At 40.5% G+C, this 27,662-nt stretch overlaps 5 protein-coding genes across 10 annotated transcripts in view; 2 read left to right on the top strand and 3 right to left on the bottom strand.

Annotated features, from left to right (window-relative positions):
- Positions 1-1,920: 1,920 nt before the first annotated feature.
- On the top strand, positions 1,921-5,396 carry LOC109959913 (uncharacterized). Of its 2 annotated transcripts, none has more exons than XM_020599680.1 (4): positions 1,921-1,956; positions 2,796-2,992; positions 4,316-4,616; positions 4,715-5,270. In XM_020599680.1, the coding sequence occupies exons 1-4, from the start codon at positions 1,938-1,940 to the stop codon at positions 5,119-5,121; spliced, it is 924 nt and encodes a 307-aa protein (XP_020455336.1). In that variant the 5' UTR covers positions 1,921-1,937; the 3' UTR covers positions 5,122-5,270. The 2 variants fall into 2 exon arrangements, with proteins under 2 accessions (XP_020455336.1, XP_020455328.1); XM_020599672.1 differs by lacking the exon at positions 1,921-1,956 and adding an exon at positions 2,527-2,683 and having other exon boundaries at positions 4,715-5,396.
- Positions 5,397-5,543: 147 nt separating this feature from the next.
- ecd (ecdysoneless homolog (Drosophila)) lies at positions 5,544-10,878 on the bottom strand. The gene is made up of 14 exons (XM_020599703.1): positions 10,703-10,878; positions 10,263-10,487; positions 10,049-10,166; positions 9,822-9,909; positions 9,271-9,449; positions 8,538-8,730; positions 8,236-8,364; positions 7,942-8,067; positions 7,705-7,790; positions 7,516-7,619; positions 6,850-7,099; positions 6,592-6,659; positions 6,324-6,487; positions 5,544-6,233 (listed from the first exon to the last, which is right to left on the bottom strand). The coding sequence occupies exons 2-14, from the start codon at positions 10,465-10,467 to the stop codon at positions 5,997-5,999; spliced, it is 1,947 nt and encodes a 648-aa protein (XP_020455359.1). The 5' UTR covers positions 10,468-10,487; positions 10,703-10,878; the 3' UTR covers positions 5,544-5,996.
- Positions 10,879-10,890: 12 nt separating this feature from the next.
- Positions 10,891-20,383, top strand: fam149b1 (family with sequence similarity 149 member B1). 4 transcript variants are annotated; one of them, XM_020599636.1, is made up of 17 exons: positions 10,891-10,984; positions 11,644-11,758; positions 12,049-12,165; positions 12,700-12,844; positions 13,600-13,748; positions 13,890-14,033; positions 15,004-15,165; positions 15,289-15,470; positions 15,576-15,706; positions 16,436-16,504; positions 17,075-17,187; positions 17,519-17,740; positions 18,367-18,496; positions 18,737-18,862; positions 18,949-19,030; positions 19,384-19,521; positions 19,670-20,383. In XM_020599636.1, the coding sequence occupies exons 1-17, from the start codon at positions 10,921-10,923 to the stop codon at positions 19,750-19,752; spliced, it is 2,172 nt and encodes a 723-aa protein (XP_020455292.1). In that variant the 5' UTR covers positions 10,891-10,920; the 3' UTR covers positions 19,753-20,383. The 4 variants fall into 4 exon arrangements, with proteins under 4 accessions (XP_020455292.1, XP_020455302.1, XP_020455309.1 ...); XM_020599646.1 differs by having other exon boundaries at positions 18,367-18,490; XM_020599653.1 differs by lacking the exon at positions 16,436-16,504.
- On the bottom strand, positions 20,339-22,926 carry dnajc9 (DnaJ (Hsp40) homolog, subfamily C, member 9). The gene is made up of 5 exons (XM_020599691.1): positions 22,571-22,926; positions 22,289-22,429; positions 21,670-21,924; positions 21,305-21,391; positions 20,339-21,213 (listed from the first exon to the last, which is right to left on the bottom strand). Exons 1-5 carry the CDS (start codon positions 22,742-22,744, stop codon positions 21,118-21,120), a joined length of 753 nt encoding a protein of 250 aa, XP_020455347.1. The 5' UTR covers positions 22,745-22,926; the 3' UTR covers positions 20,339-21,117.
- A 646-nt stretch (positions 22,927-23,572) lies between these two features.
- The window catches only part of ndnfl (neuron-derived neurotrophic factor, like), an 8,731-nt gene continuing 4,641 nt past the window's right edge, over positions 23,573-27,662 (bottom strand). For both annotated transcript variants that reach the window (XM_020596919.1, XM_020596927.1), the window contains exons 3-4: positions 27,424-27,548; positions 23,573-25,747 (exon numbers count right to left, since the gene is read on the bottom strand). In XM_020596919.1, the coding sequence (XP_020452575.1) occupies positions 24,297-25,747; positions 27,424-27,548 (1,576 nt within the window). In that variant the 3' untranslated portion in view covers positions 23,573-24,296. The remainder of the gene's footprint in view (positions 25,748-27,423; positions 27,549-27,662) is intronic.

Here is a 27,662-nt window from a genome sequence, read left to right on the forward strand (position 1 = left end):
TCTTGGAAATTGAATATCAGATATTTTCAGAACAAAATAGCAAAAATATATTGATATTGGCAAGGGTTAGATATATTTTGGACGGGAAAGCACTACACGTTTTGTATTCTTCATTGATTTTACCATACTTAGAGTATGGCGTTGAAAACGGGAAATACATACATAAGCTCACTTCAACCATTGTATATATTACAAAAAAGAGCGATAAGAATTGTGCATAAGATGGGGTATAGGGATCACACCAATGTAGCTTTCATACAGTCTAAATTGTTTAAATTTTTTGATTTAGTGGGATATAAGACTGCTGTGTTTTTGTATAAAGCCAGGAACAATTTATTACCTGGTGGAATTCAAAAACTATTTAATGAAAGGGAAGGGGGATACAATTTAAGGGGTCAGTTAAATTTAAAAATTCATGCTATACGTACAACCAAAAAAAGATTTTGTATTTCCATAAGTGGGGTAAAACTATGGAATAATTTAAGTGTGGACATAAAAAATAGTAATAGAATTGACGAGTTTAAACATAAATATAAAGGTATGTGTCAATCAAGATATATGCAAGAACAGGTTTAATGATTAATCAGATGGAACATTGTGGGTGTGGTGTATGAATGTTAACACTCTGTAATAATTCTTTAGTATATTACTTGTGTGGTGTAGAGGATAATTATTTATGTAGAGATATTGCTTAGGATTTAAAAGTTGTAAGATGATGTTAGGGGGTAGAACTAGATAAGTCTAACTTCTTCCTACTCCGTTCAAGCATGTACTAGGTATAAGTAAATTGATATTGGATTATTATTGTTGGACATGTGTTGACATATCAACTGTTTTACATGCTTGAATGAATAAATCAAATCAAAGTTAATACTCTATCATCAATTTTAGTTAGATAACATCATGACATATGAGCTCACTTGAGATTAAAAAATGCTGAGTAGTACAGATCATGTGTAATAAAATTTGTCAGTAAACAGTAGTCTTAGTGGATTCCACAGATGTTATCTGTTCTGTTTCAGTGTAACTTCAGAGAACCTGATTTTACCTACTGTCTTTCTAGTTTGCTTCTTTTATTATGGGAAGACAAACATGTCTGGACCAAAGACCATGTGGACACAGTGACTAAACAAGTGAGATGAACGCTCAGAGCTCTGAGAGCAGGTTGACAGAGGCGCATTCGACATCGTGGTACGGAGAGAGACTTTTGTCAAGAAGGTGGATTATTAATATGATTAAACTTATTATTTTTGGTAATGTTAGTAATGAATGCAAGTGACAGCCACACTGAGGGATTGATTGGGGTTTGAAGATGGTGAGTGAAACCTATGTTTCTCTTGTGCTTTTTATTTTCAGATTTTCACTTAAAAAACCACATTTTAGCAAATGTGGTTTTTTGTTTGTTTGTTTTAAGCAGCATTTAACTTTACTTTGTTAGATTTATTACCATTTGTTTTGCAGCTTGGAAAAACAAACTCATTCATCAATTTAAACTGAATAACAAGGAAAAAGTTAAAAAAACTAAGCATGTTTCAGCATAGATTAAAAACTAATTTAACACAACCAATTAAAAACAAGAGAACAATATGACAAGGGCTGTTTTTCTGGTGACAATGGTGCAATTAATTTGCTGAAGTACAAATTTAGTTCTGAATATATGATGCACACTTATACCAAACTTGTTTCACTAGTAAATAGTATGTATTTCATATATCCATATTATACTTGTAATTAGCATATACTGTATTTCCCCTGTAAATAGTGTATAACAAAGCAATAGCAAGTGAGGTTGTTGTGACAGCTACTGGTTTTAAACTTTCACTTGTTCTTTGGAGGACATACCGATTGGAATACTGCTCTAGTCATGTGAAAGTCTTTTCTCCCTGCGCTGACTTCAAACAACAAACCCTTGCACTCCCATCAGCAAACTGCAGAGAATGACAGCATGTCTTTCAGGTAAATAACAATCCTGCTGGCGTCTACAAGTTATATATTAACAGTGTTATTCTAGCCACTAGGCAAATGAGAAAACTAACTGTATTTTTACATGGCATGTATAGTATGTTGGTGTTAGATTTATTATTGCAATTATGCAACCCTGTCATTCGGTTCCGCTGCTTCCTGTCCGGCTTTTTGACGTTACTTCCTGTTTTAGTTTCACCTTAGTTTCGGTCTGTTTTCACCTGTTTCGTTATGGTTTGCACCTCTATTTAGGCAGCGTCCTCCCACCAGGACGCTGCCAGATTGTTCTAGACCCCAGCTCTGACTTTCCAGCATTGTCTTCGGTATTGGTATGTTTGTGTTTCTGACCCGGACTGCTTCCTTGGATTGTTCTGTTCTGCCTTGCCCTCTTATTTTGGACTGCTTCTGTGTATCGGCTTAACGGACTTATCTTTGGACAACGCGTTTTGGATTCCCCTGGATGTATGTGTTTGCTGGCTCTGATCTCGGACTGTTATACCGACCGTGAGTTTTGTGTTTCCACCGTGTCTTGTATGGTTTTTTGTTACGTTAGTTCTCTTATTAAAGAGACGGGTTTTGTTCATTACTTCCTCGTCTGGCCATTTAATGAGTTCACCTAACACTTTTCGGCCGCATCGAGCCGTTTCTGACAGTCAACCCCAGGGGCTATTTTCAAGAAGTGATTTGTCATTCAAAAAAAAAGCACCTTCCTCCAGGGGTGGTGAGTGAGATATCTCAGCAAAATGGGTCATTCACAGCCACGTAATGTGGAAAGTTATACAAACATATAAATGGCTAATGCAGGAATCATGTCTGTTTGTGTATGCGTTCAGGGAGGTGGAGGAGAAGATGGTGTGCATCAGCAGTAAAGACTCTTTCTTCTAATCATGCACTGAAGCCGCTGGTTCCCACTTTTTGCCTGGTGATTGTGGTGATATATGGCGTGGCTGACAAACTCCGAAACTTTGTGGCCAGCATCTTCATTCCTCAGTACCACTACCCATATGCTGTGGCTCTCAGCTTTGCCCAGGTTGGTGCCCACTGTCTGCCTTGTTTGTATAGATGTCTGTGCAAATTCTCAGTCATCCAGGTCATAGTATGCTGAAAAAACTTAGAAGAAGGCATCTGGACATAATGTTAGGTAGAAGACATTTCACCTCTCATCCAGAGGCTTCATCAGTTCTGCCTGACTGGTGATGAGCAGGATGTATTTATCCCACTGGGTGCTGTTTTGTTTAGACAGCGTACTGGGTGTGCCTTTATTAGTGTTTTATTATTTCTGCCAACACATAGGCAAAATTCATACAACACACAGTATAGCAACAATAAAGTATCATATAAGCCCAGATGTTGTTAATGTATTTATGTAAAAATGCTATATCAATACTGCAATAACTGCTACTACTAATAACATGTCAGTGTAGAACAAAATAGGCTCACTAACAACTCTGAGTTGTTAATGTATGCTGAATTAGAGCATTGGATTGTTACTCTTTAACGCAGTTAATGTCATATCCATTGGCTGCTCACTGTTGTAACTGTAGATTGTAGATGTTTAACTAAATGTCTGACCAAAGGAAAATGTATCTAGTAAATGTGTTTGGTCTAAAGGTTGAAACTAGCTAAAGTGTGAGCTTTGTGAAAGTGTAGAGAATGACTTTGAGTGTTAAAGTGCATTTATTATGGGCGTAATGTAAAAATCTGAAAGTTGTAGGCCATATGATTTCTGAGTTTTAAAATTGCACTGTGGTGATGGTATCATCAGAGCTACACATGATTTAAAAGTTCTGAAGCACAGATACTGAGAGAGGCTTTAAAGACTTATAACATTACTTCATAGGTTAAAACTGCATACGTTCATGTGTTATATTGTTTGCAGTAATGACAGTGGGAGTTGGTTTGGTACATTCTACTTCTACATCCTGTATTTTAGTCCTCATTTGTACCCTTGTATTGATTTTCTGTCATGAAATATACCTTACTGTTTCATAAAAGTAGATGAGTAGGTGCAAACCCAGTTCATTTCTGGTTTGCATCATCAGCATGTAAGTCAAGAATTCAAAATCACTGTCAGTGACTCTAGAGAAATTTCTCTTTCATTAAGAAATGCAGATATTTCTATGCTTAATGCTCAACAATATCTGCACTGAATGTAAATTACGCACGTAGGTTGTAGCCACTGGTATATTTTGTTTGTCAAAACTCCCATGTTGCGCCAGATCAGCAGCCTCACATCAGGATGACAAAAATACTTCTGATTTCTATTTGAGTTCTTTAGAGCTTTGTTGTATGCTTGCACAAGTTTGTAAATATACTGTAATGGTTTATCTTTGCATTGTATCATTGTTTCCAGGTTCTGATCTCCTTGTTAGTCTTAAATCTCCTCCATGTCCTTGATCTGGTGCCTCTGAAGCATTACTCCGGGTGTCTGGGTGAGAAGGTGCTGGTGCCTGCCATCTGTAACAGCATCTATGCTGTGCTGGCCATGTGGGCCAAAGCCAACAGTTCGTACATGGGCCTCTTTCCCCTCACCCTGCCTCTACTGCCCCTGTTAACAGCTGGCTTTAGTTTTACCCTGAAGCTAGCATCACCACCATCTATCCACATGTCTGTTCTGATTTTCATTTTGAGTGGGACTTCCCTTGTCATTACAGGTAAACTTTCAGATATTATTTGGAGGTGAAATTGATAGCTCTTCGCCCTCAGTACAAATGAACTTTAATGAATTTCCTCTCTCTCTTTCTCTCAACAGCGTCCAAGGGACTATCAGATATTGAACCTCTGGAGTACATTTATGCACCTCTGGCTTTAATCCTCCTCAGTCTTTCTCTGACTTGGCTGGCTAAAGTGTCTGAGGCTGAGCGTTGCTACTCCCCTGAAGCCCAAACCTCTATTTTTGACATCTATTACACCCAGTTAGTCAACCAGAGCTGGGTGCTAGCCCTCTTGTGGCTGCTACACCTGGACAATCCCTGGCAGGTGTTGCATCAGGGCAACTGGCACAGCCTCCTCTTTCATGGATACCTGCTTGCTATTCTCTTACTGGGGATGGTACTGAACTTCCTGGTGGGTATATCAGCTCTGTGGGTCTCACCGCTTGCTGCTGCACTGCTCCACTCAGCAAGGCAAGTGGTACAGCCGTTCGTCCAGCTTCTGTAGTTTCAATCTAAAAAAAAAAACAATTGTCTTGTACATCTGTACTGGGCAGGACAGTCCCTGTCCCAGGACAGTGGTGACTGTCTAATATAAGATACTGTCAGAAGCTAAATTACATATTAATTTAGAAGCTATCATTATTAAACTTTTTTATAACTGTATATGTATTATATTTAAAATTGGAAGTAAACATTTTACCATTTCACATGCTTAGAAAAGTAATGTGAATAATGTTGAACTGTGAAGATTGTAACTGAATCTGTATACATTTAACAAACTGAAATAAAACCACTTGCAAAAATATTTATTTTGTTACTAACAACCAAATGTAAATGCTGTCATAAACCACCATGAGTACAAACATCTAGAATGCAGCATGTCATTGAAATGCACTGTAAACTTGATTTAATGGTACTTAAAAAGCTCCACAGGACGTCTTCAACATCCATGAGTGCCTCCTGACAGCAGTACATATAATGTTATGAAGGCTCTCTGCTAACAGCTGTAGGTGGACTTGATGGTAATTCACCATTTTCTGTACTTGCACATATTTAATATTAACTGCCAAATGCAAACAATTTCACAACATCTAAAAAGATTTTTCAAAATGTGTTACTGGAAATGTCAACATGTCTGATAATTGTAAATACAGTTTTACGGGGGCACACACCCAGCTGCAATGAGAAACACTGAATGTAAACAAAGCCATGTTTGTTTATAATAAAAAGCTCCACAGGACGTCTTCAACATCCATGAATGCCTCCTGACAGCAGGACATATAATGTTATGAAGGCTCTCTGCTAACAGCTGTAGGTGGCAATCCTTGCTAAGTGAAGCCTGCCAAATATTACCATCAGTAATTAGCTACGTCTTGTCCTCTAAGAGGAGTCCGAGTTGGGTGGTAGGTGTAATCCCAGGCTCTGCAGCAGGTTGGAGGCTGGTCCGGCCAGTCCAGCCTGGCAGCTGAGGGACTCCAGCAGGTTTGTGACCAGGTTGAGGTCCACATCAAGAGGCTGGATGTCCTCTTCTCTCTCTTCCACCCCTCCCTCACCTGAGAAACTGTGTGTGGCAGAGGGATGAAGGGAGCCTTTGTCCAAGTCTGGCTTGTTGTAACTCTGTAGAAAGGCCAAAAACTGTCAAACAAAATAACATTCAAGATAATACATGTGTATTATTTTACCTATGTTTCATGAGTTTAATCTCACCATCTGGGTGAAGCTTTGTCCTATATTAGTGCTCATTAGCTCCTGATCCATTTGGTCCATATACCCTCTGAGGCTGTCCAAAGTTTCTAAGTTGTTCGTCTCTTCTGTCTCCTCCACTTCTTCATCATCTAAATCGTCTGAGTCTAGCTCTTCTTCTTTCCTTCCTTTACAATAAAATATATATAATAATAATATACTGTACATTCAGAAAAGAGGGGAAGATGAGGCAGTTTCCCACTGTTCCAAATCTCTCATTACTTCTACATACCAAGGAGTCTGTCCAGTGCGTTGGCCATGGTGTCAGGGTCAACACTAAAAGGCTGAGTTGAGCTGCTACTGAAATACAGAGAAAAATAACAACAGCAAATATGGTACATAAATTAGCTAGATGGGCTGTGAATGTGCAGCAGAGGGAGACCATGAGGAAAAATTATGCATGTTACATTCTGATAAAACTAATTGAGATCTTAGTTAAATATGGCCATAATCAGACAGGTATACTGGCCAGAGAGTCAGTCAGTCTCACCAGGGCAGTTCAGCACCTTCGTGTGATGACATGGCATTGAGAAAGCTCTTCATCCCCTGACTGACTGCTACCAGGCTGTAACCAGTCTCTTCCTCATTCTCAGTCTCTTTCCTCTTCTCCTCTTCATCCCTCACATGCTGTGTCTGTCTGGTGGAGCTGGAGTTTTGGCTACAGAAATCAGACCTCCTCCCACTTCTCTCCTGCAACATACGCTCCAAATCCTGAGCTGTGATATCCAGCCAGCTGTCACCTGGAAACAGACACAAAGGAAAACAAATTAAGGGAAATGGCTGAAAGAGAGAAGGGTAGAGAATGTTATAAAGGACAGAAACTGAGGAACTGGCAGGGAGCAGAAAATCCCAGGTGGCAGAGACAGACAAAGACAATATACTTTCTATCAAGGTCCTATAAAACTTGGAATAGTTACTTTATACTAAGTACAATACACATCTCCACAGCCTGATGTTACACAACATTGGGACCTGTGTGAAGACCAGCCAGGTAGACCTGAATAAATTACACTGAGGTGAGATCCACAACCTCCAAAACAATCCACATGGTATTAACCATGCACCCATTTCAAATTTTTGACAGATAATATCAGAAGTACTTTTACAGGACAACCCTACAAATTGTTTCATGGTGAAAAGAAACATTTTCACTCACTGTCCTCTTGGGGGAGCTGTGACTCCTGCTGCCTCAACTCCTCCAAGTCAAACGAATTGCAGCTGTGGAACAGCTGGAGAACCTCCTCACCTGGTGACAAAGTACTGACAACACACACAAAATCTATATTCAACCACACACACTTGGCTGTCATAGGCATGCATATTCTTACATAACCACAGTTCTTACCTTGATTTTGAGGCGACAAACTGTTTGAAGAAGTTTTCTGCTGATCTTGTCAGTTCTCTGTAACGGGCTGAGCCTTCTAGTTCTCCCTGCATATGACAACAAAAAAATTCTAAACTTTAAACATTTTACTTTAAATAATTCCTAGTATATTACATTTAATACTATGTGTACAATGTGAAATAAAATAAAATAAAAAAAAAAGCCAAGTCTGTTCAAAATGCTAAAGGTGTGACTAACTCGAAAGTAGCCATTCCTTTTCAGACTGTCCATGAAGTTTTTCCACTGAGGGTTACAACTGATGGAGGCATTGGGCTCTGATGACGGCAGCCTGCACTTGGCGCACAGGATCTCAAAGCCATGGGCCTGGGAGTAGGGCACACACACACACACATACAGATACATAATTGTATATAACATGCAAACATTTACAAACATTACAAACCACCCTGTAACCTGCTAAAGCTCAACAATGGATGTATTTATTCCTCCAAAGGTTAAAAGAATGAAGAGGAAAGACAAATGATGGCTCACCAGTTTCATGCCAAGTTCATGAGCTTTGTACTGGGGATGAGAGCGAGGAGGCAAGGTGAAGTTACTCCTCCGGTCTGGAGTGAATTGTTGCTGATGCAGCTGAGCATACAGGCAACGGGTAAATGTCACCTGGAAATAGTTGCACTAGAGGATTATGCTTTTGAAGACATTTCACAAAAGGTGAATCACACATACAAAAAACTAAAATACAATAATATGAAATAAGAATATTTCCTTTAAAAGAGCCAAACTTTTTCAATTTGTCTACACCTACACAAAGATGAATCTTTAAATGTATTTACCAAGGTGAGCACTCTTGTATCAGGAGGAAAGGTCTTGAAGCTTCGACACACCTGCAGATCTATTGGATCCCGCAGATAGAACGCTGACACCGCAGGGGCGACCAGGTCTGGTCGCTGTGCCAACACCTTGGCAATACCTGCGGGTATGAAGCAGTGGGCCCGGTGGAGGCCTGTTTTAATCTTCTCTGGGTACCTAAGTAGAAAGCAGAGATTGCTATGCATTTCAACTGTGACACATTTACATTACCTGCTGGTACCAGCGAGATACTGCTACATACAAATCTTCCTCTTACAAACTATATTTACAAGGCTGTTAATAATCAATTCTTATGCATCTGCAAGTGTTTTATCAAGTTTGTAGTGAATCTGATTATCCTACACTGATTCTGTATCTTAAAAAACTGTATGTGGACATTTTTTCTGTTTTCCTTGCAAGTCTAAAAATACAGAGCTAATATGACCACAGGCAGTTGATGTTAAGAACCTGCAGGAGTTAATAAAGTAATATTGATGTTATCACAAGTCATGTTGCTACTTTTGTTTATGGCAGGTAGCACAGAAGCTGTATCAATGACTGGAACTGTATTTTATCAATTATGAAAAGTCTCAGGCAGACACTGATTGATTGGGTCAGAGCATCACTAGTGGAGAGCATATAAACTTGTAATGATGCTGATTGAGATAAAGATTTGTGGATCAAAATTTGACTTTTATCATGAAAACATCCTCTTACCCCTCCAGTCGTTTCCTCAAGGCTGAAGAAATCTTGGGGCTTGCCTGACAGGTCTTTGGGTGGGTGGAGAGCAGTGCTAGAGCTTGTGCCACACTGGGTACCACATCCTTTGAGACCCCAAATGGACTAGATGTGGAGGGGCAGGGGAGGATATGTAATTCTCCCCTATAGAGGAAGACCTGCAAAAAAGAATGAATAGAGAGCAATGAACAATTAAATGCAGACAATGACAAGAGGATGATATAAAATATCAGTATATAAGTTAAAGAGGCTTTACCAGTGTTTGTTTTAAATACAGTCTTCCATGCAGTAATTTATTCCACTTAAGAATGTGCCTCAACTAACACAGACTGGAAACTATCCAATAATAAATATGATTATTAGGAGAACACACTGAGTTGTGCACACCCGCCCCTAGTCAAAGATACATAATCAATTTGTTGCAATCATTTCTTGTGGACTAAGGCTGGCTTTTTGTCAAGAATCCACCATCCATTCATGCAGTACATAAAATTAAATCATCATATAGTCATCTCATATGGATATCTTACCCTGTTTTCACTGGTGTCTGGATTCAGCCACTTGGGAAGATAATCTGCTGCTTCAATCAGAAGAAACTCCCCATCGTTGTCCTCAACTCTGCACTCATAAACATGAAATGGAAGTTAGAAGAAAAGAAGCCACTGACTGACAAATCAGTGAAAGTAATATTAATATAACAAGCATTATGGACTTTTTTAAAACAATTAATATGAACTCGGTGCACATTCTGTCTCACCTGGCTGCAAGTTCTGGGAAGGCCTCTGTGATTTGCTGCAAGAGGTAAACGATAAACCACTCATCCTCCACATTGTCCCCAAAGTGAGTGCTTCCGCCAATGTGAGCAGGGACACCTCCTGTCAATATTCATATAATTTTGAGACTAGCATTATCAATAAACGCCTAACTGTACTTTTTAATTAAATTCATATGAGGTGTTGACATTACCATACCTTTCTCAGGAATATACTTGAGGTTGAATGACTGATGCTGCCAGATGAATTGGATCAGGAGTGGGGCAACCTTTGCCATAATCTCCTCTACTAGATGTGAAAGATGTTCCCCAGTCTGCTGTGACGTTGAACAGTCTGGTTGTACCAAGAATAGTTTATACTGGACCACGTCCTCCTCAGTCATTCTCCTCTGCATGGTGTCCATTTTTGTTTTTTTTTTTCTTTCTAAAAGAAACATGATAAAAAGACAGCAATGCTGTGATAAATATACATATATATGAGGTTGTATGTAACGATATTCTTGTATTGTGTCCGCACACTAAATCATTTAGAGTAAAGCATTTGCTAAGTTACTGGCACCTCATTCGACCAGGTAATAGTTAGCAATTTATATCATCGGAAATCCAAGATAATCTAATTGTAGTGTCACTCAACCTTACCGTGTCTTGCTTTTAAATCTTATGATATGTCTGTGTAGCCCGGAGAGATTTCAGTGAGAGAAAAACACCCCAAACGTTTCTCGTGCTTAAGTGTTCACATAAGTTCCTATCACACCATCACTGTTTGGGTCCTACTGAAAATTCTACTCGACTACCTTCTTCTTCTTCTATGCCGCCACCTACTGCATCGGAGTGTATAACAGCATTCCAATACCCCAATGGTGGAACGAATAAGCGTTCATGCAGTTTATACCGACCAATTTTGGCTGCTCGAATTATTAAGTAAGATACATTACACCAACTTAGAATTAAAACATACTTACCACGAATTTAATGAAGATCAAATAATGAATTACATAACTCGCATTTTGAATATAGTACACCGTACTCCACCATCAAGGAGCGGATACATTTGAGAAACGCAATCACGTTGTTGCAATGGATTATGGATATTGTAGTAAATTATCTATTAATGTGACGGATGTTTTATGCCAGTTCGAAATCTATTTCCCGTGAGACCACGGGGATGCGAAGCTGCATATCCATGACAGCCGCGTTATTGTTGGTGGTGCTATTAGCAAAGAAAGTCTTCTGAAGTGGCGATAGCTATCTCCAGTAACGCTATGCAGTCATTTAGGTTGTGATATATCTTAAATCAAATGGATTGGCGACTTCTGGACCACGCAATATGCTAATTTCGTATTACGTTAATTAAACGGGAAATGTGTTTTGAGGAATTACAATGTTTTTCGTGCCTTGTTGATGCTAGCTTGTAACGTTACCGCCTCCATAATACGAGCTTATTTGTAACATTGGCGTCTTCCTAACATTAGCTGCAGCGGTTAGAAACGACGTTAGCATCTGTAGCCAGAGCCCTGTTCAGCCGGGTATTTATCCGTGAACTAGAGGAAATGTCAGACCTCTCTATAAACTGTTTGCAGCATGTCCTGGAGGAGGGCGCAAGAATGAAAGGCGAGGGCTTGAGCCTATAAAACGGAGACGAAGGAGAATGATTTCACGATATAACAGGAGACCTGTATCGCACAAACTTGAGATGTGAGTCGCAAATATGAAATGTTTCCACATTTGAACTGATTAGATATGCTGCTGGTTGTACCTGTGTACTGTAACGAAGGCTTCTCCAGCTCTAAGATGGTTGAATGCCCGTTATTCTACTGTGGGGAAAGTAATGTACTGTATGTTAACGTTATTGATTTGTCCATCACTTTAGTATCATCCATCCTGTTTCTACTGGTTATCCGGTTACAGGTTGTGTTTAATGATTTATTAATAATGTTACAACTAATTTCTGTTTATTTAATGCCCTTAATCTGCCTTTTGTAAAGTCGTGGGTTGTCTCGAAGCAGCCTCAGCCACCATCCTCTACCAGAAGAGGCAGATGATAACCAAACTCCTCAGCGCTACTTCCATGACGTCCAGGAAGCTATTTCCAGTCACAACAGGTAACTGAGTCCTGATCATCGTACAGACAGACAGCCCTGAGTAGTTCCGTTGGGGGACAAACCTCAGTAGTGCCAGAGTAAGGCAAAGATGAAATTACTACCAACTAGTACATACACATACTCTTGCCTGTGTGTTTTGTAATGCTAGACTGTCTTGAGTGAACCGCTTTTTCTTGGGGCTCTTGCTATGTGAAATATGACACCCAGAAGGAGTGGATTAATTGATATCATATTGCACAGATATGCAGAATAAGTAATGAAACAGGCTGTTAGAATATTCAATTACTTTGGCACTTGCCTTTTATTTTCCACTTTGAAATATAACACAACAGATGCCCAGTTTACACTTTATCAAAGAAGTCAGCGTGTTTGAATATACTTGTGAATTCACTGGGTTCATACAGGAGATGGTTTGCTGTGGGAAGATGGAGAGCTGGAAACATACATTGTGAACTGTATCCCAGACATGAAATGTGGTGAAACACTTTTCATACTGTACATAAACCTCACACATTCCTCATTCTTTCTGTGTAGCTCAGACACATCTGTTGCCTCAGGCCACTCTGACTGTCCCACCGTCATCTCCGTAGACTCCAGCCAGTCCTGGTCAGGTATCCACAGCTCCACTGGCACTGGCGTCTCCACAGAGAGGAGCTCTGTTTTGTCCTGGGGCTACGATGTACGTTTATTCCCAAGAAAACAATAATGTGAAGTAGTGATGCTAGACTGGCTCTGTCTCTCACACAAGGAATATGCTCAAGCATGCACACACAAATACACATCAGGTTTTTCCTCTATCACTTTTTCATCTTTTTGCTTATTTTGTTGCAAACATGAAGACACTCTCAGATCATTCGGTTATGCACATTTTAAGGTCAATTTTTGGTTATTTTGTTGCAAACATGAAGACTCTGAGATCATACTGTTATGCACATTTTAAGGTCAATTTTTGATCTATGTACCAATATTTGCCACCTTTTTGCAAACCTGTGGAAATCTATAGACCAATATAACCAGTTAGTGTCTTGCATTGTAAATGCCTTGATTGTCTGCTGCTGTTTTGTATATACGAGGCCTGATTCCACTCAGTATTGCTTTATTACACTGTACTTTCTAGCCTCAGTCGGTCATACAAAACGTTTTAAGGACTCAATTATTTATTTAGCTTGTTGTCCTCAATCCACTTCGGGAAAAAAAAAAGTTTTGCAAAGTAACTCACTCTTTCATTTTTTCATTATACTATATGAACAATCCAGCTTGACCACAAACTTACACACATCCCATGAGGCTGTAGAAACAATTTATTATGCATGCTTAAGTTTGAGATTTAAAAAAAAGAATATCAGTGTATTGACAAATCACTGAAGCAGCATCTTTCATTCATTGAACTTTCCTTCCTGTGTTTCCATCTCTTTCTGTTTTTCTGTCCTCTAGGAGTTTGACAAGGCGGCATCACGACAGGTGCAGCAAATGTTTGAGGAGATCGACAAAGAGCTGTATGAGGGGAGAGGCAGTGGTGGAGGGATACTCCAGGGGCTGCAAGATGAATGTCAGCAGTGGGCCACACGTTTCCTACATCTTCGGTATATTATTCATCATTTCCTAGCAACTTCCCAACCTTTTAGTTCCTGAGTGAAACATGACAGCAGTAGGATCAGAGATCAAAGCTGAATTTAGAGATACACCTGAACAAATTCCATTGTGTGGGTGCACGTGTCACTCAGGATCCTAGGGACTCAGCTGCTGTATCCCAGTGATGAGGGCTTCCAGTGGTATGCCTCTTCAGGGAAAGGCAGCTCTGCCAGCAGCTCATCAGCAGGCAAAGAAAGCAGTGTGAAGTCCCAGGACCAAGATAAAGGCAACACAGAGTAAGTCTTAACTGTTCTGACTTTCTGCTTTATTATCTGATAGAAGGGCACATAAAGTCAAAGTTCTTGTGCATCTTTCAGATGTAATGAATATTTTCCTTACTTTTTAAACCCTAAAGCACTGCCTTACTGAGGCAGGACTGAAAATACAATTGGATTGTGATGGCTGTTATATGAAACCTAAGGTTAAGGAGATGCATGGCCACATTCCATTTTATGATTGAAGTCATATCATTATCTACAGTGATTTGAAACGTATATCCATCAGTCATCTGAACTGCATGACCAGGAATCACCTTGGGTCAAATTTACTCAGCCATTGGAATTTGACAAACTGTGATAACAGTGAATACATTTGGACCCATCTAAAAAGTGTATATTTGAAACTGAGCTATTGGATGCTGCTTTATTATTTAAAGACATCTAGAAATATTATGATGTCTGTCTCCAGTGACTGTTGGCTGGCTGTCTGGTGTTAGTGTATTAATCTTGGCTGACTCTGTGGTTTTGTGACCTGTTTGCTCTGGCTTGTTTTTGTGGGTCAAAGTCATGTTGGTTAGCCATGGTGAAACAAGGCTTTCTTGAAGTATTGAAGCTTTGTTATTTTTTGTTGCCAAAATATTCATTACTCTAAGCCTCATTAAACAGTGCTCACTAGTGACACCTACTGGTAAAAATAATTAAGAACAGCCAAATCCTAAATGAACTTGCGCTGCTGCTGAAGCATAAATATTCCTGACATGTTGCAGCTACAGTACTACTGCTGAATCCAGCAAGGATTCTTATATCTTGTTATGGTATGTATGCTAGATTAGCTCCTAGAGAGGCAGAGGTCAAAGACTGAAATAATGAGGAATTATTTTTTTATTCATAAAAAATATATAGCATGTGCAGCCTTGGGTCTATGCGCATACAATTTTATGTGAAAATATTATTTAGGGGCCTAAATATACTTTTGTCTTGGGGAAAGGTTGAACGTGCAGGGCAGGAGAGCAGCACTGATCAACTCCCCCTCAGCAGAGTTGGATGGGCTTCCAAGCACCTCCAGTCGCTCCAGCAGCCACGGCACACCAAGAGTGATTGAAGTAGAGGGTCTGATGGAGGAATACCTGGCTTTTGACAGCAGGGACTTGTGAGTTACTTTCCTCATGCTACGATGTATTGCTCTTTTTCTTGAAACTAAATTTAAACCTCCGCTGCAGTTAATGTTGATGTCCGATTGGATCAAATGATTTACTATATTTGTCTTCTACAGAGAAGATGAGTGGCAGCAGGACTGTTCAGAGTCAGGTCGGAGGCATCACTGTCTGCCTCCTATCTCGCCATACCGCTGTCGTCGTCAAGCTGTTCTTGACCTGCTGTTTGATGATGTGTGGCGGCAGATGGTTGGCTGGATGAAAGAGCTGGTTCAACGCCACTGGGAATTTGGCACCTCAAGTAGAGCTAAACTTTAGTTTTACATGCGTTAGACCAAACTTATATTAACAAATGTCCAATGCTATGCACAGAATTAGGTAGTGATTGTGCATGTGTGATTGACAGATGATGAAAAGACTTCTGGGAAGTTGAGCCCTGTGCAGCAAGACTTCCAGAATTCCTTCATGCTGCCCACAATGCTGCCCAAACTCAGCCAGAGTAGGGTGCCTCCGCTCGCAGCTGGCCCGCAGTTCCAGGTTAGTGGCATGAGGGGGCTGAGAGGCACCAGATTGTGTCTGGGGGAGGAGACTGAGACGCTCATTTCGCTTTCATCATTGTCAGAAGTTCAGAATGTTACCTCAAAACCCACATTTATTTGTTTGTTGAATAGATGTGATGAAACTTAATAATGATAAAAATGTCAACCTTTTATGTATAAAATATAGCTCAAACTTCTGTATTCAAATAACCCACAGTGCAGTTCAGGAAAAGTGGTGTGACATGATGAAAATGATTAAAAAAGAATAAAAAAAAAACAAGTTTGCATGTCGAGTGAACACAGTACCAGTGTGAATCAATACAGAAGTGTCTTCTGGTTTAGTCCATGGTTAAACCCATTTGTAGTCAGGGAGATATCTTACTAAAGCTGACCTTCAAACTGAATCATTTTAGAAGAGTGTATAACAACTGCTCAACATCCTTAACTGTGAGGTCTTTGCAGAGTCACATATCTCTGTTCCACAGTCCACATTTGATTGTCACATGTTTCTCTCCTGCCTGTTACTCTTTCAGCACTTCCAGTTCATTAACTTGTGTCACTGTTTTCTTTCCTTCCCTCTTTACTCTCTGTCCACCACCTTTGCCAATGTGTTTTCTTTTTTCTCTGTTTTTCGGTCTGTTTTAAATTCTGTCTATTTCCTTACATTTTTCCTTCCTTTCTTCTGTATCCATTCTCTTCCTTTCCTCATGCCTTTTTCCTCTTAAAGAACACAAAGTCAAGGGGCTCAAAGCACAAGTCCAGACGGAAATCCAAAAAGCAGAAAAGGCCTCCCACTGTATGTAACTCCCTCATTCAGAACCAAAATGGTGGAGTATTGGTTGCACAATATCCATGGCGGCTCATTATCATTAGCTCTAAAATTGTGCTTGTGCCTGTTGATTAATCCAAAGGCATCAATGGCATTTAACTTTTTAATTAACTGCCACTTTTCACTTTGATTTTGTCTAGATCTTCCTTTTCTTTCACAATGAAAATGTTGGAATGCATTGTTTCGCTAGTTATTGCGTTTGATGCATTAAAAGTGTTGTGAATGTCATTTCTGGTTGGTGATATAACGCCCTCCTGACAAGACTGCATGATGAATAACCCTTTCTTTGAGATTATACTGTATTGTATATATGAAAATAATTAATAATACATTCAGTGGCCTTCATACAACACTGTAAATCCTTTGTATCTAACGTCTTTCCCCTTCCATTGTCTCGTCTCTCCTTATCTCTCTGTCCTTCACCCCTTAATCATTCCTGTTATTTTGCATCTTTTACCTTTCATCCCTCTTCTTTACACTCCCCCACCTTCCCACTGTCTCATTGTTTTCTACCCTTCACCTGATACCATACCTCAGGCTGCAAGGGTCCCGGTAGGAGCAGCAGCGACCCACCACAATCTCAACGACCTCATCGTGATCCACAGCATCCCCTTGCAGCAGAGGAACCAGGGTGTGCTGGATAGAAACCAGTATGGGCACATTTTACTCTTAACAACTGAATATTTGTGCCAAAATAGAAACATAAAAGGCAAATTAATGACATATATACTACATATTAGTATATTCCAAATGTATTATTTTAATTCCTGAACAGAAATGGGGGGGAAAAAAATCTTGTAGTTCTTGTTTTCCATGTACAGGTAAACACACAGCTTTTTGCAAACAATAGGTACATATCTTTGCCCATGCCATGTTTTTGTCCCTTGTCTTAACGCCTTGTTTGGCAGAGCACAAAATCAGTTGGCAGTAGGTTGGAAATGCATCATTCATCAGTTGTGTTCCACTCTCACTCCCACACAGGGAGCCAGAAGAGCGGGCATCCCACAGAACAGGCTCCAGCATGGCTTCTTCCAGCAAACCTCACCCTCGCCGACCGCTGGAGCAGAGCTCTTCCTCGCTGTCCCGCCTGGCACAGTCTGCCCGACGCAGAAACCCTCCTCCCCGGACCCTCCTGCCACTTCCCACCCTGAGTCATGCCAGCACGGCAGGCTCCTTGGATGAGGTCATCCGTGGGACACGTCTGTGAGTTTTAGCATCATGGGAACCATGCCAACACCACTCAGGCTCCTGTCTTACTTTTTACTTCCTTATTCTACCCTACAGTAAGTAGCAGAGAAAGATGAATTTGAAAACACACTCCCTTTGAACTTTTGCCTTATGGCTCTGTGCAGACTGTGCATAATGGGGGTATGAGGTGATAAAAGGTTCATGTGTGAAACCGAATTAACATATGGACTTGTCATGAACCACAGGTGAACGAGTCAGTGTAAAGCCACTTAGTTTTCCTTGTTCATGGATGTCAGTTCTACTGCAAACAGTGCATCATAATATTTTAAGGTATATAAATAAAGATTGCTTTGCTTTGCTTTAAACTCTACGTACCTTCATAAATTTATTTTTTCTGGAATATAACACTTAAACTTTTATTTTACTGTGGTGGAAAATGTCTACAAATCACATCTGTTCATTATTGAAAAATATCCAACAAGAGGTAGAATTCAGACACTTTCATCCTTGCACCTAAGCTGTGAATTTTCACAGAACTCCCACAGTCATCTCTTCAGAAAGAAATATATCTTAATATGTGATGTGGCATAGAAGAATCTCTCTCTGCTTGTTTTTATTGAAGTATGTGTCTTTTTCCACAGACCCACGGCGAGCGACCGCCTGACATCTCCGCTGTTACCTCTAAGCAGAAACACACTCCTTCCGCCCATCAGCTCCGGAGACCAAGATTCGTCTCACTCAGGGCAGCAGTCCAAACTTGCACAGGTACAGGTATAACACCAGCAAAACAACTGTATTGAAAAACTTGTTACAGCACCTGAAGAAACAACAATTAAATGAAGGATTTTTAAATAGAAAATACGTTTTAGAAATCTACCACTAACTCCAAAATATAACCAGTATACAACTTAAATTTGTACAGTAGCATTTACAGTGTTGTATGCATTGGTCACGCAGTAAAGCTAACTAGACAAAGTCTGTGTATTTGTCCATTTTTACCCATTCAACCAGCATCAGAAAGGCCCATCCAGCCGTGCCCACAGTGCTATAAATGATGAAGCTGGCAGTTTGCTGCCAAGGGATCGTCACCACCTACTGGATGTCTTCTCTCGCCCCAACACCACCCACACATACAGGGTAGGATGCTCTGTGACATATCAGAAAACAATATACAATCACTAGTGTTATTTTTCTTTTTGTTTGACCCTTGGCTTTGTTTTCAGTCGGACACTCCGTACCGTCGTTCTTTCACAGTACTGGACAACATCGGACAGGGGCGGCCAGGCAGAGCCTCTGCGGGCACAGGTCAGAAACTCAGAAAAAGAGGATGCTGCTGGAAAATGGATGTGATGTACTGTTGTGGTTCTCATCCTCTTTTGTCAGACTTACTCCCACAGCACTGTCAGATTAGAAATTGTAATTTCTGTTTGATCAAATTAGTTGAGTTACTCTGTAATCTGTCAGTGTACCTTGTAGTGTATACTGTAAGTACCATTGCTTGGGAATCACTGTGTACTGAGACCCCTACTTTTCATCTGCCTGTTTTGTGTTACTTTATTTCTTGCCTGTGCTTGTACCGTACATACCCACTGACTAAGATGGGTCTGTAGTACATCAACTAATCACTTATGCATTAATTTATTCATTCATTCCACCAGACTCTCTTGGAATCGGTGTAACCGGCATCAGTCTTGGCATCAGCAGCTCATCTATCTTAGACTCATTTTCCCACCACCCTTTGGGGCACTTGCCCATCAAAGACGAAGAGGAGCCAGACTCGCAAGCCTCTGTCCAAGGTCAGTAGATTAAAGCAGCTGATGAAATTCTTCCAGACTTTGGCCTCAGATAAACTCTGAATGTGAGAGGTTGCAGCTGCAGGCTTCAAATAAGTGATTTAAGTTCAGGATGTTCATTAACTTGAGATGGCGTTTTTCTTTCCTGTAGCTCCACCGGTGCCTGTGTCAGTCCCACATCGGCCTTACACCCGGGGAGGCATCTCATCCAGAGCCAGCAGACCTGGTTTGTAGTTAGTCCCAACCTCCAACCCTCCAGCCATTCATTTTTATACACCACCAAGGCGTGCAACACTCTGCAGCACACTATACATGTTTGTTTTACAGAAGTAGCATACTTTTTTCATATTATGCTGCTTCAATAAAGTTTTTGGTAGAGGCCTATTTTTGTATTTCAAAAATCAGCTTATGTGCTGCCAAACACAAATAACTGTCAAGAATAACTCCGTGTTAATGTACAGTTTGAGTTGTACAGTGCCTATAACAAGTTTTATTGATTTTATAAATCAGTTATGGTCAATCTAAGCCAAATTATTTTGACCATGATTGATTTATAAAATTAATAAAACGGTAAAACATCCAAGGGGGTGAATACCTTTTATAGGCACTGTATGTTTAGACTTTTGTACTGTGTATTTGATCTGCTTGTATAAAGAATTATACATGTGAATGTACTGTATTTAATTATCCTCTGCTGTTATTGTACTGGTAAGTGACTATGCAGGGAATAACACATCCGCCTAGACAGGAATAGAGAGGATACAAAGCACTTTTATCCCTCTCTGATGATACATCAGAGAGTTTGGTACTGTATCTTTTGTAAGGACACAATTTTCAACCACCCTGTTAAAAAAAAAAAAAAAAAGACTCAGAGCCTCTCATTGCACATCATTGCACACAGAACCAGAACAGGCACCACCTTAAGGGTTTTTGTTGTCCTTCTCTCCATTAAACCTCAGTTAAAATCATAGAAATCACAAGAAGGAATGCGGTGGCTGTGTAAGCACTGAAAACACATTTTCACTACTACACCTCAAGATGGGGCAGTTACTGTACAGAAAACTAGGTTTGTAAATAACTAAAGTAATTCATGTCTGTATAAAATACTGTATTTTGTGTACATTTATCCTTATCCCCTGAGCATAGCAAAGTGGGGATGCTTTGACAGGAAATGTCAAGGCGCCTGCATAAAGAGTAGTTTTTCCTTTATTTGTTATTAATATATTGGACAATAATGCTACAGAGGTGACAAAGCTTGACAATCAGTCTTCAGTGCATTTTCTTTAATTCTACTGTATTCAAAAGAATAAAAAGTGGTGTACAAATTATGTATAAACATGAATTTATGTTTTATTAAGACTTAAAGCCATAAATGACAAGAAATTTGCTGCATTTACATTTCGATAAGTGTCACATAGAACATTAGAGGTCAGAGAAGACCGTTTCATGAGGAGGCATACACATGGCAATTAGACAACTGCTCATACATGTACTCGAATGATCTTATTAATGTAAAATGGTTTTTGGTTTTGAATAAATGAGAATATCTGTCCTGATTTATATGTATTTTATCTGCTGTAACCAGAACCTGTACACCTTTCACTTTTTCCCTCTTTTTCCACTTTTTTTGGAGTATTTTGCTTCCATGTTGGACAGGAAACTGTTAAAATTCTGCTCTCTGGACTTCTGTTTTTGCTGGAAAATAAGAAAGAAAGAAAGGAAGGAAGGTAAATGAAAAAAAGATTAAAAGCAAAAATTTCACACGTGCACTGCGTATGCATGTTACCTTAAGCATCATCACAAGGCTATCGTTATGATCATCAAGCCCCATCTCTTTCTGCATTTCTTCTGCTTCTTGTCGCTCTCTGTCAGCCTGGAAGATCAGGTGCAACATTGCACATTACTGATACTGGGTTAAGATATATTCTAGTACGGTGTCTGTAAATACTGTGCACCTGAGTACATTTTACATAAATACAGAGCAAGGTGCAACATATAATCAAGAGTAATCTTAACATTATCACTGAATATTTTAAATGGAAAAGCTTTTTAAGGACATCTTTTGGCCTCCCAACTATCATGTGAGAGAAAACAAATCACCATTAGAAAAAAAAAAAGTGAGAATGTTCTGGCTTTAATAACATTTCTCACCCTCTTCCTACGAGCCCTCTTCTTCTTTTCACTCTCCCGAGTAAATGCTGGGAACGCTGTGACTTCTCCACTCTGGATTGCAGCTTGGATGATGCTGCAGAGCCTGGGCTCGTCTTCCTGGGAGCAGCACAGAGTCGAGGCTGTGATGGCGTCCATATCTCCCTGGTGCTGTACATACAACTGGATGACATCCCGCCGCTCCTCATCAGACCCCTTATATTTCTGCTCAAATTCAAGGATGTCCTGCACTGTAATCTAGGAGATGGATGGAGAGGCAGAGCAGATTATCAAGACAAAATGTATGACTGTTGCTGGTCAATGCTATAAAACTGTATTAATGTGCAATTTCATGATGCTATAAAAACAAACTACTAGGAAAATACTAAGTATGAATTGATGCTCCGTTATCCACTAGGTACATTTTACATTTCTACCATGGCAAGAGTAGTAAGACAAAAACCTCGAGCCCCTTTTACTGTATATGATCTTAAAAATCCTGGAACACATGTGACTCACACCAGGTATCACATATATAACACAAACAGCAAAGACAAAGCAATGTGTGTGACTCATTACTGAGTATCCTTAAAAAGAGAAAACACCTGCTATGCTCCAGTACCTTGGGGAAGAGCAGTCTCCAGTAGTCTTCCCAGCAGCGGTCTTGACGCAGAATATCAGACTCTTCATCCACCACTCCCTGCTCATCATAAACAGCCCTTTGCTCCTTATCGCTCAACACCGCATAGAGCTTCCCCAACACCTGGAGGGGAAAGGAATCAAGTGATCATATTAGTTAACTTGTGTTAGCTAGTAGCATCAAAACGAAGAAGCTAACGTTAGCTGCTTAGCCTAGCTTGTGTTTATTGTGTGTCGTCTGACAGCCAACAGCGGGGGATTTAACCTGAAATTTCTCTGTGGCCAGCGGGTCTTCAGGAGCCCGGTCTGGATGAACTTTGAGTGACACTTTGTAGTAGCTCCTCCGGATCTCTGCCTCAGTTGCTTCTTTGTTGATGCCCAGTACCTCGTACAGGTTTGACGTCTTGAATAGCTCCTGGCACCGGTCGAGCAAACCCATCCTGACAGCGCCCAGATTTCTCAAAGTACGCTGTCGAGTATTGACTTTCAAGCGACTATACGACTCTGGACAGCTAAATATCGTGGTGTACGGAAATAAGGTATGTCCTGTTTACTGCTTTTGTTGACAATTTATTTGGCGCGCTGGCCTGTCATGCACATCCGTACGTACAATGACGTGCTTACGTAACAAACCTAAGCGCCTTCTTATTGGTTCTTGTTACTGAATTCGTCAGACTATGTAATAAGGTCCTATTGCGCACGCTTTATCTTAAAGTAGCCTACTAAAAGTGTTAATTCTGCAGAATGGAACATTTAACATTAATATATATCACATTATTGTATCATAATTATTGATGCATTATTGTGTAAGCTACATCAGATTTAATATTGCAGCTGGTAATAACTGAGATGTTTTTGTAGCATACTGTATATGCTTATGATTTGAAATGCTGCTGGATAGATTTTGAATTTTGCAGTTAGGATCAATTGAGTCTTATTATTATACGGTCTTTTGTTTTATTTATTTGATTCCGAAAGAAATAACTAAAGTAATCAAATAAATGTAGTGGAGTAAAAAGTTCATTTGTCTCTAAACTGTAGGGAAGTCTTTCAGCAACTCCTTTGGCAGACTTGTAATTTTCATTTAATATTTGGGATTGTGATGAAATGGAAATTTCTTGAAATATTTCAGCCTGTCTTTTCAATACAGCCCTGTTTAGTTACCAAAATACCAAATTTTAATCTTTCTAAAAATAAAATGTGACACATTATTATGGCACTGAATACTGAACACACAGCCTCATTTATTACAGTAAATGTGGAAGTCACTGTATTTGAAAACGGTTTGATAGCATGAACGTCTTATTCGACACTTCAGAATACATACACACACAACAGAGTATTTATTGGTGCATTTGAAGCAGTTCAAGAATACATCAGACAATGAAGCAAGTCACTAAGCATTTTTCATTGTTTCATGCAAAAGCAGAACACAAAGATGCACGCTGACTTTTAACTAAGCATCTGTACTGTGCTCATCTGTGTGTATAAGCCTGTACAATATGCAGCAATGGAGATATACACTGAAACCCCCCATCTCAGCTGTTATCCAGTTATTGCCCCATCTGTTTCTGTTGCATATTTGGCACGTTTCTGTTGCTGTTTTTCTATTGATTTTCTGTCATCACAAATCTCAGATATCCTTTATACTCAGACACAAAATAAGCACTTGGACAACTGGCACATCATTATCATGATCAACAATGAAAAACAAAATGACAAAAGCACAAGAGTTCTATTGTAAATGTTATGAACTTTTGCTGGTGTGCAGATCCTTATCATATGCTTTCCATCCACTTGCACTATGCGTGCAAGTGGAGTTCAAATGTAACCTTTGCTCCTCCAGAGAGAATATTTCCTTGTTATGGTAACAGTCTCTCCACAACAGTCAAATGGCTTCATTCTCATGGTCAGTCTTTAGGGCATGTCCATGGCTGATGCAGTTTCCCCTAAAATGGGACAGTCTAATATCTCCTGTAGGGGGCGGCAGCTCAGCATTCCTTTCTGGTCTTCACCATCTTGCTAGCATATTTGATAGGGAGCCCCCAGCGTCTCATTAGGTAGACATCAAACACATAGGCCATCCCTGGCTCCAGGCCCCCGATCACAGCTGTAGTGACTGCCCGCTGAGGATTCAGCTCTTGGAAATACTTGCAAAGAACCCTCTCGGTATCAGAGCGAGACTCTGGGCCCAGACAGGGCGCTGTTAGAGCTGCTACTCCTCCAGCCTCATCTTCATATATTCCTAATTTTCTGCTGTACACACAGTACAGGCTTCTTTCCTCTGTGCCCATCCAGGCCAGGGTGACACTATTGCAACCACGTAACCGGTTGAAAGATTTTATCTGCAAGGTTGAAGGCAGTGATGGGACCCCTTTGCGGTGGTAAGCTGAGGAAGTCTGCATTTTGACTGAAGCCATCAAACCTCCTGGTAGGCCTGGGTCATTAGCAGCAGAGAGCTGGTCTGTGGCAGTTGCTTCTCTCTCTAAGTGGATGAGATAGGAAGGATTTCCCTGGAGCCAAATGTGCACTAAATCTCCCCCCACAGCCTGGGAGGTCAAAACATGGCCTTTACTGGACACAGTGACCTTAACCTTTTCATCTCCACTGCAGCTCTGCAAGGTGAGGAGGCCACTGTGCTGCCAGCCCCGAGGACGGAAACTGAAAAACTGCTCTGAGCTGAAGTGTCTATCAGGGAAGGTCACCCACCTCAGCTCCCCTTCTCTTAGCGTAGTGATTGCCGGCTGAGCCTCCTCATGTGTTCGAGCAAATGTCCCCTTGTATGCCATGCTAGTCCTATTCACAATATCAATCAAAAAGACATCAAAGTAATACTGGGTGTCAGGCAGGAGCTCAGAGATGGTGCAAACACTCTCTGTCCCCTGACAGACACACTGGAGACCAGTAGACTCAGCAGTGAGGGAAGAAGTTGGACTCTGGGGTTCAGGATAAGTGTCCCACTGCTGCCACCACCACTCTTTCAAAATCGGCCATACTGTCACTCTCCTCTTCCTCTCCTTCTTTTCATGTTTCTGCTCTTTCTCTTTCCTTGTGTCCTCTTGGGCACCACAAAGGCTTTGGTAGTTTTTCTGAGAGTTAATGAGAACACAGTATTCATAACTTTTCTGTGTCTGTGGGAGGCTGGTTATGGAGGCACTGGGCGCCCAGCTGAGGGTGACACTGGTCATGCCTACACCTAAAGTGTGAACTCGAGGGTCAGCTGGCAGCAGAGGGAAGATGCCTGAGGGCCCCAGGCCTTCATGGAGGTACACTGTAGCTCTAGTGTTCTGCTGTTTGGAGCGCAGCCTCAGGATGTAAATGGAAGCGTGGGGATATGAAGGCCCCCTGTAGGTGTCCACTGTATTACTGGTGCGGCTATGTATTTTCTCCTCCGTCCCAGGCCCTTGCCACCACACCTCAGGTGTGCTCTTTTTGGTGCTCCCTGTGTGGAAAGAAATGAATTGAGAACATAGTTATAGAGATATACTTGATCAAAGTCCCACCCCACTCAAATGTGTTTTGCTTATTATTACTTCACCTGGATGTTTGACCTTCACTGTGTACAGTGATAAGGCAAATCAAATATTTTGATTTTAGTGAGCAGTCACTGTGGTAGTAGCTACTATAGAAACTTCATCAACAGAAAACTCCCGGCCATATGATCTCTGGGGGCACATGTTTCTGTGTTAGTTTTGTTACACAGCTTAGTGATAACTGAGAGAACCCATGAGTAAGATCTACAGTTAGAAAGCTGCTACTGTTTTCTGGTGTGTGAATGCTGTTCTCGTGCACATGTGTACAAACACACCCTCTATTTCACTTCTGGATTTGGGGGTTGCAGGATGCATAAGCACTACACATTGCATAAAGTGCTTAAACAAAGAACAAACTGCTATTGCAATGAAAATACTGAGCACCTAATATAAGCAGTTAAATAAATAAAATGTGAATTGCCACTTCAGAAATGGTTGCCAGTATTTTCATTCATGCCTAAAGTGTTTTCATTCTGAAGTACACAGTTTTCATATGAGTGATGCAGCTGGCAAATAAACATGAAACAACCCTTCACCCCTCATCTTACTGTTCCTCTCTCCAGATGGGAAGTTGCTTCTCGAATGAAACCAAATGTTACAGAATCAAAGTGAATAATTCACACTGGTGATGGAGATCCATGAGCTTGGCGTCTAAAAGCAAATTTTCTTACCCAGAAATCTGTGCATCTTTACAGTAATGCTTTGATTTATTTTGGTTTACCTTGAGCATGTATTACCCCGACTGTAGTTTAAAGCTATTTTGTAATTTTGCTGTGTTAAAGTATGTTTAATCCTCTGAGTTCATTTGATTAGTTTGGTTTGCTAAGCATAAGAATTGTGGACTAAGAGTGCTGAACAGTCACTATGGTTTAATGTGTGTCTCATTTCTAAATGTGTGTGTTGTCGAGGGCAGCACAGCGGTGTGGTGGTTAGCGCTGTCACCTCACAGCAAGAAGGTTCTGGGTTTGAGCCCAGGCTGACCTGAAGCCTTTCTGTGCAGAAGTTGCATATTCTCTTCAGGTACTCCAGCTTCCTCCCACAGTCCAAAGACATGTAGTTTAGGTTGATTGGTGACTCTAAGTTGCCCCTGAGTTTGAGTATGTGTGGTTGTCTACATGTCGGTAGCTTTTGACCTTACTTTCATCCTGAACAAATGAATATATCTTGCCAGTAAGATAGGATGAAAATAACAGCTGCCTTATCTGCCTGAGAATTTTTGACAAGGAAATTTGGAAACATTGGTTTCTCAAAAAACATAGGCCTCATGTGTGATATAATTGGTTGATAGGCATCAGTTGATTGACTTATAAATATGATAAAACACTAGACTACAATTGAAAGTGTGGCCTCCAGGCTGCAAACATTAAAAGACAAACATCTCAGTATGTCAGGAAATTATTGCCTCTATATCTCAGTTTGGGAAATCTAACTTTGACTGATGCTTCAAAAAGTTAAGGCTACCCTCTACTAAGCCCTTATCTCTGATGCAGTGATAATATTTAATTGACTGTCTTGGCTTAGGCAGATGATCTTCAGGATAAATTTAAATCTGAGGGTGCAGGCTGTGGTCTTACTGTCTACTCACACTGCAGGCTCTTGAGGGGTTTGTCCTTCAGGGTGCGGGCAGCCAAACCCCATTCGATGGGAGAGTCACATGGGCTCACTGTCACAGACATGGCCGGTGCCTTCTTCTTCAGTGTGAAGTACAGCCTGTGGAGAAACACCAAAGATAACAGCAACGAGTTGCTGATTCTTCACAGGGACTGTCAAAAAGATAACATCCTGTTTGGATTCAGCTGAAAATTGATGCATGAGAAGACGAAA

The sequence above is a fragment of the Monopterus albus genome, unplaced genomic scaffold (genome assembly GCF_001952655.1).
Source record: "Monopterus albus unplaced genomic scaffold, M_albus_1.0 scaffold3.1, whole genome shotgun sequence".
NCBI lineage: Eukaryota > Metazoa > Chordata > Actinopteri > Synbranchiformes > Synbranchidae > Monopterus > Monopterus albus.

Coding starts and splice junctions, on each gene's coding strand:
- ecd (XM_020599703.1), bottom strand. CDS start 10,467: ATGGACACCATGCAGAGGAGAATGACTGAGGAGGACGTGGTCCAGTAT. Junction 9,910..10,048: donor TTCCCAGAACTTGCAGCCAG/GTGAGACAGAAT, acceptor TTATGAGTGCAG/AGTTGAGGACAACGATGGGG. Junction 6,660..6,849: donor GAAGGTGCTGAACTGCCCTG/GTGAGACTGACT, acceptor TCTGTATTTCAG/TAGCAGCTCAACTCAGCCTT.
- dnajc9 (XM_020599691.1), bottom strand. CDS start 22,744: ATGGGTTTGCTCGACCGGTGCCAGGAGCTATTCAAGACGTCAAACCTG. Junction 22,430..22,570: donor TGGCCACAGAGAAATTTCAG/GTTAAATCCCCC, acceptor TTTCCCCTCCAG/GTGTTGGGGAAGCTCTATGC. Junction 21,214..21,304: donor GCCTTGTGATGATGCTTAAG/GTAACATGCATA, acceptor CTTATTTTCCAG/CAAAAACAGAAGTCCAGAGA.
- LOC109959913 (XM_020599672.1), top strand. CDS start 2,569: ATGAGTTCACCTAACACTTTTCGGCCGCATCGAGCCGTTTCTGACAGT. Junction 2,684..2,795: donor AGCACCTTCCTCCAGGGGTG/GTGAGTGAGATA, acceptor GTATGCGTTCAG/GGAGGTGGAGGAGAAGATGG. Junction 4,617..4,714: donor GACTTCCCTTGTCATTACAG/GTAAACTTTCAG, acceptor TTCTCTCAACAG/CGTCCAAGGGACTATCAGAT.
- fam149b1 (XM_020599636.1), top strand. CDS start 10,921: ATGGTGGAACGAATAAGCGTTCATGCAGTTTATACCGACCAATTTTGG. Junction 12,845..13,599: donor TTTTGTCCTGGGGCTACGAT/GTACGTTTATTC, acceptor TCTGTCCTCTAG/GAGTTTGACAAGGCGGCATC. Junction 15,707..16,435: donor CAGCTGGCCCGCAGTTCCAG/GTTAGTGGCATG, acceptor TTCCTCTTAAAG/AACACAAAGTCAAGGGGCTC.